The sequence below is a fragment of the Helicoverpa armigera genome, chromosome 13 (assembly GCF_030705265.1).
Source record: "Helicoverpa armigera isolate CAAS_96S chromosome 13, ASM3070526v1, whole genome shotgun sequence".
Lineage (NCBI taxonomy): Eukaryota > Metazoa > Arthropoda > Insecta > Lepidoptera > Noctuidae > Helicoverpa > Helicoverpa armigera.
Genome location: NC_087132.1, coordinates 9460784 through 9481192, shown reverse-complemented (window position 1 = coordinate 9481192; position 20409 = coordinate 9460784). Strand labels below are relative to the sequence as shown.

At 34.2% G+C, this 20409-nt stretch overlaps 1 protein-coding gene across 1 annotated transcript; it reads right to left on the bottom strand.

Moving 5' to 3' along the window:
- Window positions 1-16849: 16849 nt before the first annotated feature.
- LOC110373346 (uncharacterized) lies at window positions 16850-19365 on the bottom strand. The gene is made up of 3 exons (XM_021330606.3): window positions 19293-19365; window positions 18335-18480; window positions 16850-17542 (listed from the first exon to the last, which is right to left on the bottom strand). The coding sequence occupies exons 2-3, from the start codon at window positions 18475-18477 to the stop codon at window positions 17395-17397; spliced, it is 291 nt and encodes a 96-aa protein (XP_021186281.1). The 5' UTR covers window positions 18478-18480; window positions 19293-19365; the 3' UTR covers window positions 16850-17394.
- Window positions 19366-20409: the final 1044 nt, after the last annotated feature.

Genomic DNA, 20409 nt, shown 5'->3' with positions numbered 1-20409 from the left:
CATAACGTGTGTACAGAGACAGGTCACATGTGTTCAACATTAGGCACAATAAATGTTATTGTTGTCTACTGAATGCGAAATCGGGATTAGCCCTTTGTTTTCTAGTTTTATTACCTGAATACAATGCGACATGTGGCCCAAACTGTTAAGCTAAATGGACCCTCACACTGCAAACTTTTAGTCGGCTATAGTTTGTTTGGGCTCATGAATGGTAGCACGCACATTACAAATATCATGTATTTAGCTGGTATCAGACCGACTGAGAGCCTTGATGGAATTGACGAATGAGTTTAAAAAAATTCAACCCACGGTCTAGCTGTCGGACACCTGTTTATTTGTAGTGTGCAGACTCTTAGGCTAATAATGTTCTTGAAATTGTAGCCTAGAATCTGTAGAATAGGATATTCAAGAACAATCTACTTTTTGGAAAATTATTTAGGTTGTAAGCCTAAAAATATTAATAGTTGTTTATATCCAGATATATTTCCATTGATATTAAATACAACGGTAGCCAAAAAAGGTACAGGAAAAATCTAATGAACCAAAACAAAACACGCCGTAAACAATAAGTTCCATCGTTTTCCTTCTATACAATATTGTTATGAAAATATTTATGTAAAAACATAAGGAAAACAGGGCAAAAGATATAAAAATCAGATCACATACCTTCCCTTTATGGGATAAAGTGTGGGACTTCTGAAGTGGAGAAAAGATGATCTTTATATGGAATATTTTGAGAATAGAAAAGTGTTATAATCATGTACCTGGTAGTTTGAATGTGATACCTGTTTCCAATACATTGGTTTTCGAAATAAGAAAAATGCTAAAAGAAGGTGTATTTTTGCAGTAAATTAATACGATTATTTTATTGCAAAGAGGGAATTTTGAAAAAATAGTTGCCAATTTTAGTGCCAACAATAGCCTAACGTCCCAGGATAGCTACCACCTTCGGTTTCACTCGCCTCTCGACGAACTCTTTCCCTCATATAGATAAAAAGTAGCCTCTTATTATTCAGTTACTTACAAATATGCTTCATCAAAATCCATTGTGCGAGAAAGAGAACCAATCATAAATCCATGCATACAAACTTATGCAATATACAAATACAAATTAATATTAGAAAGTTACAAATAGTTACAATTAGGGTGGAGGACCCCATATCAAGCAATACTCCTTATTACCCAATAACATTCCTCTGCAACTTACCAAACAAAAATAATTTCGCCGAACTCATCTAAACCATCTCAGTATAACAATGTCGAACCACAAGTTAACCTTGCAACTACATCATTTCTCATAACCAGACGAAGTTTACCTGTCGACAAACTTGAGTCAATTCAAGCGACGTTTAAGTAACGAGAGTACATTCAAACTTGTGTTAAAGGTACTCCACGTTTACTGCAGAAAGTTCTAAAAGTATGGGAACGTTGCAGTTTCTTTGGTGTTTTGGTCTGATCGGTTTTTAGGTTTCGTTAATCTGAATGCGAGTCCAAATTGCACATTTTATGGCACAGTGTATTTTGGATGCTATTTTTACATATTTGTTAAGTTATCTGGGTTCTTTTATTCGGGAGAGATATAGAACTAGAGCTGTAGATTTTTTTAAATAAACGCAGATATTGATAAATAAACGCATCTTGTATGGAACATCTCTGTGTTACTCAAGTGTTCTTTTGTATCAGAAAAGCTATGCGTATTGAAACTGTGCTAACTGCATTGCCTAGAACTTATGTCAATATTTGATTATATACATATTTCATTGATAAAGTAGACACTAGATTCGACACGACCCTGACAAAGGGTGAAATTACTTTATATTAAAGAGAACTCTACTGAATGAAGTAGATTTACCAGCTCTCAAACTCAACGGTGAACTGCCATTGTGATCCAAAGTTCATCAACCTTAGAATATAATAACATTATTCTACAATTATTCTTATTTAAGGAGCTCGCATCTAATGGGGTTTATTTCTCAGAAGCCAATTAATATACATAATATCGGAGCTTATATTAAATCTTTTCCAAGTAGATGTTTGTATAGACTAATTTGTAACATAATAGGGTTGGTTTTAATGACAATTTTAAGGGTTTTCTATACGTTTCTATACTGGCCAATATTATGAAAATAGTGTTCTGCGATACTGTCGCTTTCGTTAACTGTAGCGCGCACTGATGACTTTTGTCAGCGTGAAGATGTTTTCACTCTTATCAATTCCGTGGATATGTGTGGGTCTGACCCAGTTGTCACGTCGTAACATACGCACATCTTCATACATACACCATACTGACAAAAGTCACCAGTGTGCGCTAGCATTAAGATATAAGGATCTCTAGTAATTTTTGCAGTATTTTTCAGTTGAATATCTTCAGCGATTAGCGTATTTATTTATATTCTTTCCCTTATTTTGTGTACATAGTATAAAATTGAAAGAAGTAGAACAATGGAACGTAATGACAGAAGTGATTAAAAAGTACTTTTGTTCACTGTAGATTTGCTAAGCGATAGAATATGGGTCGTGACCTAATCTATCTTGTTCCTTTTATTGTGAGACTGAAGGTTTCATAGCATAGCTACATTTTTCATCTTTGAAAAAATTGTGACTTTATTTAATGCAAGATGCATTTTTTTCATTATCACGGGGAAATTGATTACCACATAATAGCTACATAATAATGAAATCTGGACTGATGTTATACGTAAAGGTGAAGAGCCTGTTAACTCACTTAAACGTGCTAATTCAGAATCTAATAGGCCGATTTGAAATTATTTCAGTGTTACATAAGTCCATTTACAGGAGAAGGCTACTTTTTATCAGTGCGCGTGAAGTTTTTTAGCGCAATGCTCTTGAAATCGCTGGCTTTTCAAATCTCAATGTATTTTGTAGATAAGATAGTCCAGTCAAAGCCTAGCTTTTTAATGAAGGTGCACACATATCAGTAGTTAGGATTTATTTGTCACCAAATCAATCTAATTTATTGATACCAATAAATAAATAAAGGTCGTCATATACAAGTATAAATGATGGCAGCGGTTTAGCAATTATTGGTTTTAATTTATATTTAACCGACAAACAGTTATTAATTCATTCGGTACTGAAATCAGCGTTGTGTAAACGACATCAAACAAAGCGGGGTTTCATAATAAGTTTATTTTTGTGGCTAATTGTTGACCGCTTCATTGGTTTGTGAGTTTTATTAATGAGAGGTTGACACAAAACTGTGATATGGTTTTCATGAAAAAAAAATACAAATGATCTACTTAGTTGGATAATTTATACCTAAAACATTTATTTTTACGGTAAGTAATTTCCTAATTAGCTAGTTGGATAGATACTTTATTATTGTGAAAACGAAATGTTAGTTGCGATTTTACCCGCGTTCTGTGGAAACCATTTCCTTTAAGGCTGTACTCGACACCTAAAATAATATCACAGTGAAACTTCCCAGTAGTGAAAGAATGTTTCAAGTCGGTTCATTCATTTCGGATTCTTTGGGGTGCAAATTAACGAAAAATGTTTCCTCTTCATAATATTCGTGTAGAGAATATATACTCGGTACTTGAGATAAATAACAACAGTTCAGAACAGACGATTAACAGCTGAAAGTGATTAAAACGCACGTGTTTCCGAGTGCGTTTGACATGTAAACAATGTGCTGTTGAGGGCTGGGAGTTAGGGGTGAGACGAGTCATTGGTTTTGATAGCTGAAAGAATTAGTAAACTGCGCAGTTGAAGGTACATTTAGTATGTCTTTATGTGATTGGTCAAAAACAGACGTAGGTATGATATACCTAGAACAAAACCGAGTATAATTGATCCGAGTATAACCGAGTATAATGATATCTTTTTGCCAAAATAATTTAATTTCTGTCTAGCTTTTAATTCAAGTAAGAAACAAGCAACCATCTATTTAAGGTTCAAGTACGGTCACAAACAAAAAATAAAAAGCATACGCTAAAAGTTCCGCACAATTTCGGTAGATGGCGGTAAGTGCCCACAAAACGTGAGCAAGGCCTATCTATGGGGTCCCTAAACACATAAAAGTTAACGAGAATACTGCAAGAGTCTTAACTATGTAATAGTGATTGTTAAACCGTTTTCTGAGAAAAGTAATCACGTACTGAGGACAAACTGTCAAGTTTTGTAGAGTGATTTGAGGATTTATCGACTGTTTAGAACTTTAGAGGAATTTAAAATGTAATTATTAGGTAATTTAAATATTGTTTCTCATCGCAATAAGGGCCCTTTTTTACCTTTGTTTTGCAATACAAAACACATGATTAGAGGATTATGAATATAATGGTATGTGTTTTATTTCCCTTAACTAAGTGTAATACAGTGCATTATAAACCTTCATGAGTGAACTGAAAAAATAAATACTGCTGAAAATAATGTGATAATGTGAAAACTTAAATAAATAGAAAAAATAGGTCTATCTAATCTTTTGATCTACAGAAATCTCAGAAAAAATCAAGTGGACGTTATGTCTATTTTTACCCGACTCCGGAGGATTATAATTTTTTAGGATACTGTTCTTCAATTCGTAAAACAGCGGTAGGTAATTCTGAAAGTAGTTGCTACCATCTGGGACCATATTAACTTTAAGTGTTATAGTTTCATTGCGAGGGAAAGGGACAAAGCACTTTGTGAATAGTTCTATCTCACTATCTCGCTCTTAGAATATCCACACACTGGAGACTAAATAGTCGGCCGACAGTTGACCTGATGAGATGGCTGGCAAAATTTTTTGATTGATGATCAAATCAAAATTTTCATTCGGCCTGATACCCGATCGTTATTATGTGCGTGCTACCATTTGATTCATCTTCATACTGATTTATGAGGCCAAACAAACTATCGGCAGACTAAAAGTTTGCAGTTTGCTGGGGCTTTTAGCAAGGAAATAATAATAACTATGAAGTTTCGTGTTGCAGCAACTGTTTCGAAATTTGTCGGAATTTGTAATGGTACTTGTAAGTTTTAGTTTACCACTCGAATTCGAAATAAACTTTTTGATTTTAACAGCTGCTTTAGAAGTGAATTTCGCAGTAATTTCGAATTGTTTTATTTTTTAGTTTTAATTTATTTACTGCGCCTGTCAGTTTCAGTTTAAAAGTTCGATTTGAAAAAAAGTTGAACTAGAGTGAGTATTCTAGATAACCATTGTGGTTTGAGGTTTGATTAAAAGTTTAAGTTAAAAAACAAAAGTTAAATACGTGAATTATTACTTACATTTTGATCGTGACAGAAAGAGCTCTCTATTTAAAAATAGGTATTTCTACACAATAGTCCAATATCAGTACATCTTTAGATATTTTGGCCCTTTTCCTTGCCTATGTATGAAAATATGTCTCAATTTAAATATTCTTGTTTAACTATTTAAATATAATTAGCCTTAAATGGATAAAATACTGTAAGGAGAGCTCAGAAACTAGAAAGAAAGAAGAAAGAAAAAAATACTTGTCAGAAAGCTATTTTTTAGATTTTTTTTTTGTCAGAAACCCAGCTAGTTGATATTTACTGCTGTTTTAACCAACAATTGTGCATCCGATTTATTTCTCAGAACAGTCAAAGCTAGTCGTCGTAATCTATAGTGAATCCATTGATGTAGTACCTCCGAATCAAATTCAGGTTGTCATCGTACATTTTACTCGAATCATCTCAAACTACACGATTCTTAGAACTGACCTGAACTGGGAATGAAACATCATTCTAACTAAGTTATAATCGAAATGTTTGTTTGTTTGTCTGTCATGTTGTCTGTTTAAATCAGTGCACCAACTTAAATGTGATTTGATAGCTTGGTCTTTGGGGATGAGCACAATGAATATTTTGATGTCTTAACTAAAATTACAATTTGCAGTTAGTGTCAATGAATTCCTTCTTGATCACGGTCATGAATACATGACCTTCTCATTCTATCTTTGTACGTGTCAATACGCCAAAAAAACTCAAATAGTAACCAGGTTCTTGTTCGTCCTTCTCTATAAATAGAATACTACCTTTGAAAGATGGTTATTATGAAACATCGGCAGAAATCTTGTCATCTTTTTTATAGAAATAAATGTTGAAACAATTCAAACGAGCAACACTATGAGCAAACACTAGTAATTATATTAGCATACACCGACCACATCCTTTTTCTACGAAGTGTAAAGTAGATATCCACGTTAAGTGGTCCAACCTTACTACATCCTAACACAAAATAAATAGGTACAGAAGTCAATCTACATACAAAGCGCGTTCGAGTCACGCAGACATAGGTGTCTACGTGTGCGTGTTCACAGACGCGCTGTCTCAAAACAACTCAGAACAGTGCGAGCGCGGCTGCCGTTTTCTTGAGATACCCGCGTCACAAGGTTTATCGCACGCGTTGTGATTCCTAACTGTATTTTGACTGTAATATTTTAAATTTTAATAACAAAAGAAAAAGTAATAATGGAGCAACAAAAAAAGTCGTACTATAATTGTTCAGTGGACGGTTGTTTTAATACAAAAATAAACAGTGAACTGTCGTTTTTTAGCCTGCCGGTTGATTCAGAGAGGTAAGTACCTATAGTAGGTATGTAATGTACCTATAGTATGTTATTTTCTCATATTTCGATGATTCGTTTAATAAACGCAGTAGGTACAATTAGGTGGGAAGGTAAGCGCCCCGATAGGCTGATGATGATGATGATGATGATGAGTGTCGACCCAGGCGAACCTGCCTACCTACCCTCAAAGATTATTACTACTAGGTAGTAGGAGTTAATACATTTTTGTGATCATGGCGAGAGTATGTTGTGTAAGGTAGACGAAATAAAACCGGTCAAGTGCGAGTCGGACTCGCATTCAAGGTTTCTGTAGATAGAAGCAAGCTTAGATCAGGGACTGTACCAACCCATTACATACAAAAAAAAATTTTTCGCAAGTAAAGAGGTACTTTATTTTACATAGTGTTTTATGGTAAATATGTATGAATAACAAAATTATTTTGTTTCTGAAAAAGTTCGGTACCTATCTCGTTCAAACTAATTTCCGCTGAAAGTGTTTATCAACCTCTTGTATGCCACATTAAATATTTTATTACTATTGGTTTATATTTCATTTCTCCTGTTTTATTTTCAACAATAAATACATAATTAGATACGAGTACCACTACCACGTTAGTTTTATGCGCATAAAAAGTTGACAACCCTAGCGCGACCGCCGAGTTTAGGCATGAAAAGTGAAGTACATACATGAGATTGACTTCTGTACCTATGTATTTTATGATCCTAACTTCCTGGAAATATTATAAAAGTTAGAATACACGTTTATTTGTCGGTTACGCTTTCACGGTAAAATAGATTTAGCTATTCGGCTTTAGCAGCCCACACACCTAATGCAAAATTTTCGGCCGATAATTTAAGGTCTCTGCACACAGCGGGCGCGGCGCGGCGGGACGGGACGGCGACGCGACACTGAGCAGTTGTAATGTACACAGAGCCGTCCCGCTCGGCGCGACGTGACGCGGCGATCTAGTACATTGTGTCGCGTCGCCGTCCTGTCCCGCGCGCTGCGCCCGCTGTTTGCAGATGGTCTCTGCTCGGTAATCGGGCTCATACTTAAATCAGTGAAGAGATGAATGGAAGTGAGTACGTTTCAACGGTCAGGAATTGGGCCGGTATTGGGGCAACTGGAGTTTGATAGGATTCGGAACACCTTCAAATAAACTGCAAGCCAAGCATCGTATCAAATATTGGCCTACAGTTTAGTCTGCAGAGTGATTGCTATGCAATCAAGCATAGCTAGGAGAGCGGTTTAAAATTGGCCCAGTAATATTTTTGACATGTCTACAGCGGATATCCCTCAGGTTTGAATAGGCCTACTATCTAGGGGTAAAATTTGTAAGTTTGTATGTATGTAGGGTAATCTTTGGAACCGCTGGTCGGATTTCCAAAATTCTTTCACTGATTGATACCTACAATGCTGAGTGCCATAGGCTATATTTTATCCCTGTACGGGCAGTAGTTCGTACGGGTGAAAACGCGGGAAAACGGCTAGTAGGTTTATAAAGAAGTTCGCTTAGCACGTGGTTGAAAACCCCAGGAACTGCTTCTAATATAAATCTAATATAAAACGACACCCACTCCATGCTTGGCTCATGTCAATAAAATCGCCCACTATTTCCTGGAACTCAACTTAGGTGGTGAAATGTGGGCGTACGTAAATTTACTTGTTTGAAACAAAACTGTTTAATGTTTATCCCATTTAATTATAGAATTAGTTCCAGAAAACCACGTGTTTTAGTAGCTTGACTATGTAATAAATTATCTAAAAATAGATATGAATGGAAGTTAGTTAATTTTTAGCGGTATTCTATGAAAAAGATCTATCTTTTCCAATCTGTTTGTGAATTGATTTCCTTAAAATGTGTGCGTGTTTAAAAAATTACGTTAGGTAAGTTGGTGAGTATTGGCTGTCACTTGTCCATTATAACAGTCTTTTTCCAAGTTTTAGCTTCGTACCAGTCTTACACTAGGAATCGGGATGCTCAGGCTACTAGGTTGAATAGGGCAGATAAGTACACAGTCGATCATTGTAAAGTACTCAGTTGCATTCAGCTAAACTGGAGACTGAAATACTAATGACAATCTGTCTGTAATTTATAATTGTAATTGTATAAAAACTTCCCCTTTCCAAAAACAAAAATTATTTTAATTCTAACTCCGACCATATTTTAACCCCAGTTTCACAAAAAGGCGTGTCAGTTGCAGAGCATTCAGACTAGAGAACACTACGTTAGCTTTTCGTGGAACTAGTCCACGCATGAAACAGTTGAAGGACGCTTGACATAGTCGGTTTTTTCGCGCGACAACGCTCGTTTCAAATGGGCGGTGTCGCGGGTATAACAAATAATAATTGACAACTACCGGTACAAACGATGACACCTGAAAGTGTGCAATTGCCGAGCGTGCACGCGCGACACAATCTGCTAGTGTGAAAGGGCTGTTATAGTGTAAAGGACAGGTTGACGGAATGCAAGATGACATTTTGTTTTTGAAGTTTTTTTTTTTTGAATGCGCCATCAAGTTGTTGGATTACCTATGGTTGTTACTATTTTGTGTTTGAGATGTATGCAAAAAATAATTAAATTTATAAGTAACATTATGTATGTTATTATTTCAGTTAGAAGATGCCTTTGTCATCTTTATTTTTCGTAGGTGCGTTTTATATCCGTATAGAAAATATTGAACTGAACTTTCTAACAGATTTTTAGGTTTCTAAACCTTTCTATCTTATCTTTGTCTTTTATTTAAAGACAAAAAATTTAAGATAACTTTCTCTACCATCTCTTCTTCCATAACGTCCAACCCGCATACGATTTAGCAGGATTTCGAAAAAAAACACCTGATTATGACTGAATATTATAGGTCCCGTAAGAAATATAAATTCCTCATGTCCCCGAGAGTCCCCATGTTCACTGGCGTTCACGATATCACATTTCCGCGCGATGCACCCGGAGCGGACGCTCGGAGGATTCCCGATCACTTGATCTCGTGTCATCGGCTATTAACTCCAAGGAATTTGTGAGGCGATGTGATGGAGCTCCCGTGTTATATACTGCGTGATATGAGGTAGTTTTGGAAGGGTTTCGAAGCATAAGTATGGTCAAAAATGGATGCTTGAAGAATAGTAAGCGTAAGACCAAATATAGAGATGGACTGCTCAGTTTTCTTTTTTTTATTTATAGTGTATGTAACAAGATTAAGTATGTATTTCAGTCCCAATTATGAATTTAAGTAAAGATCAAATGTGTTTTATGTTCACAATAACTCAAAGAAAAAAACTTAAAAGCATTAACGTTTTATTCTGGTACAAAAATAAAAACACAATATTACAGGTCACCCAAGTACACTTGACTCCCAAAACCCTCATTACCTGAGAAACTTCAAAAGCCACGACCAAAAATACTCCATTAAATTCCGACTAATAAAACGTTCCCAAATTAAAATTCCGAAAGCATGCAAGACCGGGGTCAACAATAAGCGTATAACTCAATTACCAAAATGGAATTCATCTTCATATCTCAAGTAGATGACGTAGTCACTCAATTTTATGAATCGGGCTTTTGCGTGTTCAACGTTTGACGTAAGGAGCAACTAAAATAATGAATTTCAGCCGAAGGGAAGAACGTCTAAATTAGCCATTATGTTTTGGGCAAAGGAGGTGAAAATGGGAAGTTTTTGGGGCACGCGACTGTGTTTCTTGTTAACTGGTGTTGGTTTCAGTATTTCAGTTTGTTTTTCTTTACGTTGAAAGTGTTTACATTGTAAGGCCCCTTTGGTTAGCACTGAATAGAAAATGAGTGAACATAATAATTTGGTTGGGTGTGTTCTTTTTTGCACCTCCCAAATTTTGTCACGTAAATTCGGTCTCACCAAATTCTTGAAAGAATTCATAAAAATTAAACAATTCAAAGCATCTTCTGTGTTCGCAGAAGGCATCCAAAGATGAATATTACGAAAATATTATTAGAATTTTTCAAATTCAAATTAAATAAGGCTGACAAACTTTTTGCTTAAAAGTCAAAAGCCTTAAAATGCATAGAGGACGTAGTTTGGATCACAAAGCCACGATTAGACATGAAATGTTCCACGTTATGTATAGAGCAGGCTTCATAGCTAATGAGCCAGCAATCTGTCATCTCAAACGCAGTGCTGCGGTTAACTGATTCAGCACCAAACAGCACAAATTAGGTGTCTTAATTGAACTGTTGATGTCATATCTTGTATGATACCTGCTCATCCAATAAGCAGGAAACATACCTGAAGGTGTGATAAATTATAATGATAGATAAGGGAGGGATTAAACATCATTATTAATTTTTCATGGAGTTCTTTATACCTATTCTCAAAATCTTGGTGATGATTTTCATCGTCAAACCAATGTGGTAGGATTTCAATGGACGTATTACTTAAGGTGGAGGAAATTATAGGAGTAAAAATTAAACCAGCATCTTACCAATGTGAAATATAAGTCAATAAATATAAATAATAGACGCCGCTAATGGTTTCTTATAATATGAAGTAAATTGATTACAGATTTAATTTACCAAATAGAACGTTTAGTAGTAAGTACATCAAACTTCAAAAGCGAGGTTCAAAGATGATAAGGGATCCCTAAGCCCAACGAGAATATCGGGAAAGTATCCAAAAATAACAATTAAGTTGGATTACTGGCACACGCTCGCTTCGCTGCGTCCATGTACACATACAACCACGGGAAATTGCTTTTAACAACTTTAATTGGACTCTCAGAAGAAAAAAGTTTTCCAATCTGCCTTTGTAAGTGGCAAAGCTTTAAAAGCTGAGATTAAAACGGTTATTAGGCACAGTTTGTTTATAGAAGATACATCTATTATTCATGACGTTTGACGTACCACTTTGGATTACCCGATATTGTGGGTGCCAAAGTGACCCCGAAAAGGTAAAGGTAAAATAAGCTATTAACATGAAAAAAATCTTTGATGTAAATTTTGGGTGTGTTTGCTCGGATTTAATACCCGATGGCTTTATTTACGTTGAAAGGTAAAAGTTATTTCGTTTTGCTGTTTATTTTATGATATTTATTAGTAATAATTAATCATTAAGTTGAATTCTATAAATTGCTTGGTAATTTTTGCTTTAGTTAATCATAATATAATTTACACGGAATTATGTATTAATATTACCAATGAAAAATTGATAATTTATTCTATTAAATGTCACGTTTCTGAGTATTTAAATTTTAATTAGTTTAACTCCGTAACAATATATTATGAAATTTAATTCAATGAATTTAATATTTACATTTTAAATGTAATTTTAATTATACCTATCTATAAAATCACGTTACCCTAGTTTTTACTCACTTTTATTAAAGTCACAACGATATTTTGTCAAGCAAATCTGACACAGCACACTGAACAATACATAAAAACAAAACAGTAGTTACATTTTCAATTAACTTTAATCTTATCTTACACAGTTAAATTTTTTAGAATTTCGTATTTTACTAATTATATATTTAAATAAAAATAATATCATTTACATTACTGTAAATTATGTCAAAAAAGTAGTATGATATGCAATTGTAACTCGACAAAATTCAGAATTCACATTACACCTAATTATTTCTTGTCGCTTTGTCAACTTGTCACCTCTTGAGTGTAATAATTCACTTATTACGCTGACAAGTTGAGATGAATGGTGAACATTTTAATAATTTACGGTGCTGGGTGTCTTTCCGAAGTTGGTTGGTTAATGTGCAAACGGTGCAGACATGAACTATGTACCTACTTTAATTAATTTGATGTTTGGGTTAACAAAATAACTTTTAAAGTATTCTATTTATAATAAATTGCAATACGATTTAAACATTTTCACAAAATTGCAGAATAAAAAATGCTACATAACCAAAAAACTATTTCCATAATTGCCAAACTATGGGTATTAACGTGTCATCCACCTGTGGCAAATAAAATTATACGGAAAACATTTAACCTTTCTGCCAAACGTGGCATTACTGGCAAGATTCCTTTATTTGTTAACTAGCAACTTGCCCTGGCTGCGCCTGAAGTATTTTTTTATAAACATACCTACCTAAAACTTCCTCATGAATCAATCTGTCTCATTGGTGAGAACAGCTAGATCAGCAGTTCTTGAGATAGCTGCGTTTAACCAAACAAACAAACTCTTGAGGTTTTGCATTATTAATACGTTGCATTAAGAAATAAAACCATATTCATCAGTAAATGGTTTCTGAGAATCGGTTAAGGGGTTGAGTAATCGGTATTTAGGTCAATTCTACGTAGGAGGATTATTTTCCATAGATAACGTTACTCATTCCTTTTATGGTTAAAGTCAACCTTCTCAGAAATTATTTGCTATATTTATGATTTAGCTAGATTTTACTTCTTAAATACTGTAAAATATTGGGCAAAGAAATATCGAAATGGTCTCAGTATATCATTCATTAGCAAGATTTATATTCAAAGAAATTCTTTTTTACTAAATTCAGTGCCTAGTTTCTTTCCTAATTTAGGTCAAACGGAAATTAAAAACCGTCTCTAAGGACAAATAACGAGACATTAAGTTCTGACGCTAACATTTTTTTCTAAATTATTGCCACAAAAAAATATATGAAAAAGAAAATTTTCGCTAACGGTCGATGCTATCGGTTAATACCCAACATTAGGGCAGTGAGTTATAATTACAAGCAATATGGTTGTGGTAACTTTAACAGCTTAAATTACTTAACAAACATTAAAAGATTAAAACCTTTGGAATGCCTTTATGATGTTTGAATATGGGTCACATACCCTGCCTAGTTATTTTCGCCTGTCGTTTAATTTCCATTAACGATATTTCTATTATATTATAATTTTCTATAAGTCGATTCTGGTTTTATTCCAAAAAAAATGTGGTATTGCGGTGGGTGTGGTAATGTGGTCCTGATATTGCATACCGGTGTTTGAATAATTTACGATATACATATCGAGATACGATCCACCATGTATCCTAAACTAAGCTACGGAGAGATGTGAACACGTATTTCGGTACTAAACCTGAATCGCATCAAAATTACATTCGGCAAATACATCATGTTACATCCGCAGTACATTAACAATGCCTTGTGCCTCAGACACCACGATTCACGATATAACAACGTGTTAAAGTAATTGGCCAGTGTGTGGTGGCAATTATGCCTCACGTCCAACTTCCCAGGATTTGCATATTACCAAGGCAGCAACGGTGACAGCCAGTATTGTACACCTGTGTTTCAGTTAAGCGCACGCAGAAACACCGTGCACGCACACAGCATATCCTACTAGGGCAAGTAAAGGACTTTAATGCAATATAGAACACGTATTTCTCAGTGTTTGCTGATGGAAAACAGATAGTTCTGGCGTATCGCCAGCTCATGAGTTTGGTATACTATTGATTCTGTTTGGTGGTCTGACGTTTTGTCAGTGCGAAGTGGTAGATTAATTGGTGCAATTGTCTGTTGAAGTTTATGATAATTTAATAGCGAGAATGTTTGATAAATATTCAGTTTTAGGTTTGAATATTAGAAAAGACTTTGATTAGAAGCAAACTAGACAGAAGGCTTATTTATGAGTACCTCATTGATTTACACAAAATTACTAGTATAATCAATCGAGCATTATTTAAGTATTTATTAGCAATTAATTAACAAGGTTACATATGATACTGCCATGTCTCTTAGCCGCTTGTATGCCGCAAATTATAGAAGAATTGAAAATCAATTGTGTCTCGTGTATATCTGCGCACCGGCATAGAACAGGTTAAACATAATCATTGAAAAATCGCACAGAAGTTTGACTTTGGCTCAATGATAAAAAAAAACTTTCGTGAAAATGTTTACCCTCACAAATTCAATAACAAAACAAAATAAAATTCCGAATAAAACCCAAGAGCGCTGACACTCAATCTCTCTCAAACCCACTTACAAATACTAAACACTTGGTAATTGTTGACATAATCGAAATAATTAGTTAACAGTTACATTAGAGCGTTAATAAATTCTCTCTGGAGCGCAAGTTTGTACGAAATGCAACTACATTTGGCGACCAGCCAGGGTTTGCAAGAAAACCTGTATGTATCGATTTGCCAACCCGAAGCACGTTCACCTAAAGCTATGCATTTGGCAAGCATAAACAATTTGTGTTATTTATTGTTTGAAGTCAATGTCGTATACAATATGGGATTTGTTTCCTGGGTCTGAGGTGAAGTTCGTATGGTTACTTTCTTGATCAATCTTCAAGGGTTGCTTTATGTTAGGTGAAATGCAACATGTAACAATAACGATAACCGGCTGGCTATGCACCAATTGATCGAATCGGATATTTGGTTGAATGTGGTTATTGGTGACATCCACCCCTAATAAGTCAGGTATTTATATTATTTTAATAACCCTAAGAATTAACCTAACCCAATTGCGGTTTGTTCTTCTTTACATGTAGATAGTAGAGGTAAGTTCATTTAATTTCATCAAAGTAAATTAATATAGGTAAAACTTCTTATTTTCAATCTTCACTCAAGGGCTTCCAAAAATACATAACTAAATACAACTTTCAAAGAATGAAGTCAAACAAACCCGTTAAAGTTTAAATCGAAGAGCAACTTCTAAATGGCCAAGAAAACAGTTTTCGGGCTATCCAAAACATTATTGCTTTTAACTTTCACTACCCAACAGTAGTCTCCAAAATTATCTTAGTATAAATAAGATGAACACCTTAGTGGCTGATGCCTAAAACTTAAAGACTCTTTTTAATTAAATTAAGGCTTAAACGACCAAACTCCTGTTTCTAAACTACCTTCAGGTAATCATTACGCACTTAATTACCTAAAGTTAGGCTTTTATCGAAAAGCTAGCGCAGATTCATTAATGCCACTCCATTTTAAATTAGGTTAAGTGTATTCGTATACTTTTTTGTTCGCAGCTCCAGTACAAAGCGAGAAGGAATAACGGTTAAGTTTGTTGGCACTTCTAAGAGTTTTTTGTTCTGTTAAAATCTTGCTAAGTTTAAGATAGGAGTTATTTGATACAATATGCAATGGCTAATTGTATTACAGCATTATTTTCTACAACAGCTCAGTGGCCTCATGCTTCAACTCCATGGATATGCTACGGTCAATTGATAGATGGCTATTTGTACGTCGCTATGCATTCGTCAAATGTCACCACTGTGAAGTCTAAATCCCAGTTCTGGCCAAATAACTTAGCTAATTTGAAGTTGCACACAAGTGACTTTGTTTTGATGACTTACAAACAAAATACTACTGCTAATTCGTCAGGTATCACTTTTTGAGGAGTATTCGACGATACCTTTACATGAGCATAGATTGTGGTGATTTTACGCTTTTCTTTTTCAAGTAATTACTAGGAAAAATATTTTTAACTGAAAACAAAACATAGCACAGTACAAAGAACAATAAATTATTCAGTCTAATACCTCATACATTACATAGCTATCATTGCGCGCTCAAAATTGTAATTTCGCATGTACGAAACTCATAAATCAGTTTAGATATGGGAGTTTTCCTGATAATCGTTATTTTTATGTTTTATTTACATTTTTGTTTTTATAAAAATGTATAAAGGTCCTAGTTTTATCACGCTAGAATACCGGTAGGCATGCAATACAAAAATATTGTTGTATTCATTTAATGTGAAGCATGTCAAGTTAAAAATTTGAGTTTGTTTTAGGAAATCAGTACCTATTATTATTTAGACGTATAACCAAATTGAAAGAAAAATACAAAGAAATCATTTTAATAATACAAATACTTTAGACTATAAAATATTACAATTTAATAACAATCACCACATTATAAATTACAACTCTTCGTGTTCATATTGGTCAATTTCTAAACTATCAGTTTCATTGTCAGTCAGTAACCTGTGAAATTCTTTATTAAAATAATCAGATATCATATTCCACACATTCACTGAATACCACACAAGTACACTTAGTGAAAATACCAAACGAAATAGCAAACCAAGCATTTTTACAAAAGATTTTAATAAATATTAACTGTAATAAGATGATATTAACTCTGTTATTAATAGAGCATAGAAGATTATTAATTAAAGATAAATAGAATACCTTTACTATTAGCTTTATCACCGAAAAGAGAAAATTAATTCTCCTAGATATAACAATAAGTTATTAACAAATCCTTACTTAGTAACTCGTACTATCTTTAGATCGGACAGTGTCTGACTTATACTAATTAAACTTATATAATGAATTCATACAATTTCTTATAATATATTATTCCTTATCAGAAGTTACAGATTTCTAAGTTACAAAAAAATCTGCAAACTCTTAACTTACGCTTACATGGATGACCTTACATTTAACTTTAATATCGTACAAAAATATTTTAAAATATAATTACAAAGTTCCCTCACATAAACGTTTGAACAGAACTTATCGCCCACTTAGTTTAAAGGCAAGAGAAAAGAAACTAGCGAGCGCACGAAGAAATTCAAGTTATTAGACAAAACTTTTTGCAATGTACTAAAAGAAGCTAAATGTTTAAGATACTAAAGGTATAGAGAAAATGGCAGTTTTAATAGTGTTGAGTACATTAACACTCCATGTGACTGTGGTTAAATTAAAATTGCAAAAAGTACGGTCAACGTAAAGGTAATACAAACGTGCTTGAATATTAACGATTCTCTATATGGAGCACAGTATAATCGCATGTTACAATATCGTCAACATAAAATACATTCAGACGCTCACTCAAACATATTCCATAAATAATAAATACTAAAGGAAACTGAGATCCGATGATGCAGGCTCCCAAACAAATCTCCCAAGGCTTATGTATAAATAGCGTTTACGTAATCAATTCAATCGTCGTACAAAATGTCGGTGCCATAAATCATATCGGAAACGACCTCGAAGATAGCTTGAGCGTGTGGGTACACAATTGTAGTAAGCATCACAATGCTATTTGCTATCACAAATAGTTTCATCGTCTCCAGGCCGTCTGATGATCTGAAAATGGGAAGTCAATCGTAAAAGTACCGTTACAATCTCCAATGGCGAATAAAAACTTTTGTATAGACCCTTTATTGAGTCATTTGGAGGAAAGCGGATTCTTGATCTGATTGAAGACTGGGTTGATAGATACGATATTGGATTTTTTGTGATGTAGTTCAGTTTTCATAAGGTTTTTACTACAAAAGGCAAATGATTAACATGACTTTTCTAATATTTTTGAATTCGTTCGGAATCCGAAATGGTATCCCAACAATTTGGCCTAAATATTTATTATTCATTATTTCAAAATATTAAAATAAATTGCAATATTCTAAATTATATTTCACAAGGAATTTATTTGCTTAAGGATTCTGAGTTCGCGGTCTAATTACCATATTATTGCATTGGATTTGATCGTGCCTATATCTAAACGCTTCGAAGCAAATAACTTTTCCGCCATAACCGATTTTAAACGATCACAGCCGAACGCGTTCGTTCAAAGCATTAGCATTCGCGTGGATGAGTTCGGAGTAACTCGAAGTGCCGGAACATTAAAGACTCGTTTGGATCTGATATCGAGATTTCTTTAATTTTTTGAACATCATGAGTTTGTATATTAAAGGTGTCACATCTTTGAAGGTTTGGTTATCAGATACCGAATATCGGGAGATAAATTACAATTTTACGTTGAACATCAGTAGTATTCTTGTCTGTATTTATTAGGTTTTATGTGCTATATTTGCTAAATCAACTCTTATTTTTTACTTTGTATTCAAAATTTCCTTATTTTAATTTCCATAAATTTACCTTAACCATCCACCGAATCCTTGTTCTTCATCGTCCAAAGAATCAACTTTTACCGGCACGTTTTCGGTTTTCTCTGTAGGTTTCTCTTCAACTTTGATTGTCTTTTTCTTAGCTGTCCCAGAATTAAGTTTACTTTTCTTCATAATCTGAAACAGGCAACTGTTACGAGAAAATATTTGAAGTCTTATCATAATTTTACTGGATTACAAAAATATTTTTTGCTATGGTTTTCTTATATAACAGAGTAATACTTTTTTCAAACTATTTGATTTACTGTTATTCAGGATTCCAATTCCATTATTTATAGAATTTAAATACCTAACAGTGGTTTTAAATACAAATCGAAATGTTCATCACATGATTTGAATGGCTGTCAATTAGTTAAAAACGTTCGACCAGTTAGAACAAATTGAAATAAATCAAACCGATTTCAACAGCAATTTGTAGGTGCCACAAAACTGTCTGTAGTGCGTACTGTACTGAATATTTCAAAAGTTTCGTTAAAAAACGATTCAAAACGTTTATCCAGGCGTAACTTTTGAATAGTCGAAACGATTTGACTGCTTTTTTTCGTGTTGTTTTTTTCGTGGTAGCTGTGGAGTAGTTCTATCGGCTGGAATTCGATGAACAATATCTATAACTATGGTTTAGAATTTAGATGATAACATTTAATTTTTCTTTGAATTTACAAATCTTCAATTTTTCGTAAGCTTTTAATCACGAAGGCCAAAGCAAAAAGTTTAATTAACACAAAGTTGTTGAGCCTCTTTCCTTAGAAGCTCGTCACTTGTTTCAAGCAGAAAAAGAACTTGAAAACTCTAAAGCAACTTCTACAGCGGAAAGTATTAAGGAACCACGTAACGAACACAAAGATACGAGTACTTTCCTGGGGCTAAACAAAACACTAACTGTGAGAACACCTGCGCCCCTAATCAAATATTATTTGATTCAATATTACCTCAGTGGCAAAGGGTGTGTGGTGAAGAAACAAGTGGCTCGGTCTACTCACAGCGAACACTAACACACCTAACGAACCACATTCAGCGAGAAACCTCTCAAATGCTGATCGATACTTCACGTGGTGCAAGTTTTTGAGGTAAGACAGGTGAGAGCGGAGCGATCAGCGGGTATTACTTAACAGTAGGACATTATTGATTAGATGATGGTGAACAGAAAAAATAGCCATGGAGATGACGTAATACTCTTCTCATAGACTCTCATTCTTCCTGACCAATCTTTACCTCGCATCCAGGATTCTTTAATACGTCCGCTGAAGGGAAGATTCTAATATTTTGTAGCTATCGGGTAGAAGTTCATAAAAAGGTCATAAGTAGTTGTTCCAATACCATTTATATTCCAAACCCTACCTTTCAATTCTTGTTCGAAAAATCGTTAACGATGAGCGCACTAACAAGCGTCCATACAAAATAAACAAAGAAAATATTAATTTCCGCCACTCAGTTCCCACCCCAACCTTTTGCTGTCGACGTCCTAACACGATTATGAATTATTACCGCCGGGTGAATGAGTAAAATTCGGCTGTTCACCTCCCAAGGTAATTTGCAAGCTGTACGTTAAAAAAAATAAAGTTGGTGGAAAATATTCGGGAGAGACAATTTTTTTAAATGCTTTTTTTCTTTTGTTGTTGACGGTACGATCTGATGCGCTTGCTAATTTCTAACGAGAATTTATGACGTCATTGATATGGCTAATGTTATCGGATTATTTATGTGTCCATGCGTCATGGTCAAAGATATGTAGGTATTGTAGGATACTATCGTGTTTCGCTTGAGATGGAATAAATTGTGTTATTTTTAACACAGACACAATTCGCTTTCTTTTTTGTAGATATTATGGCTGAATTAGTCGCTATTTGGCACTTACTATTTCAAATCTTCGAGATTTATCTTCAAAGAGAAGATATTACTATGAATTTAAAAATAAATACCTACACTGATAAATAACTCAAAACCTCGTAAAATCATAGCTCACACAATGAGTTTAAAACACGAACCAAATAAAATAGAATTATATAGGTTTACTACTAAACCAAACTCAGAGCTTTTCGGTAAAAT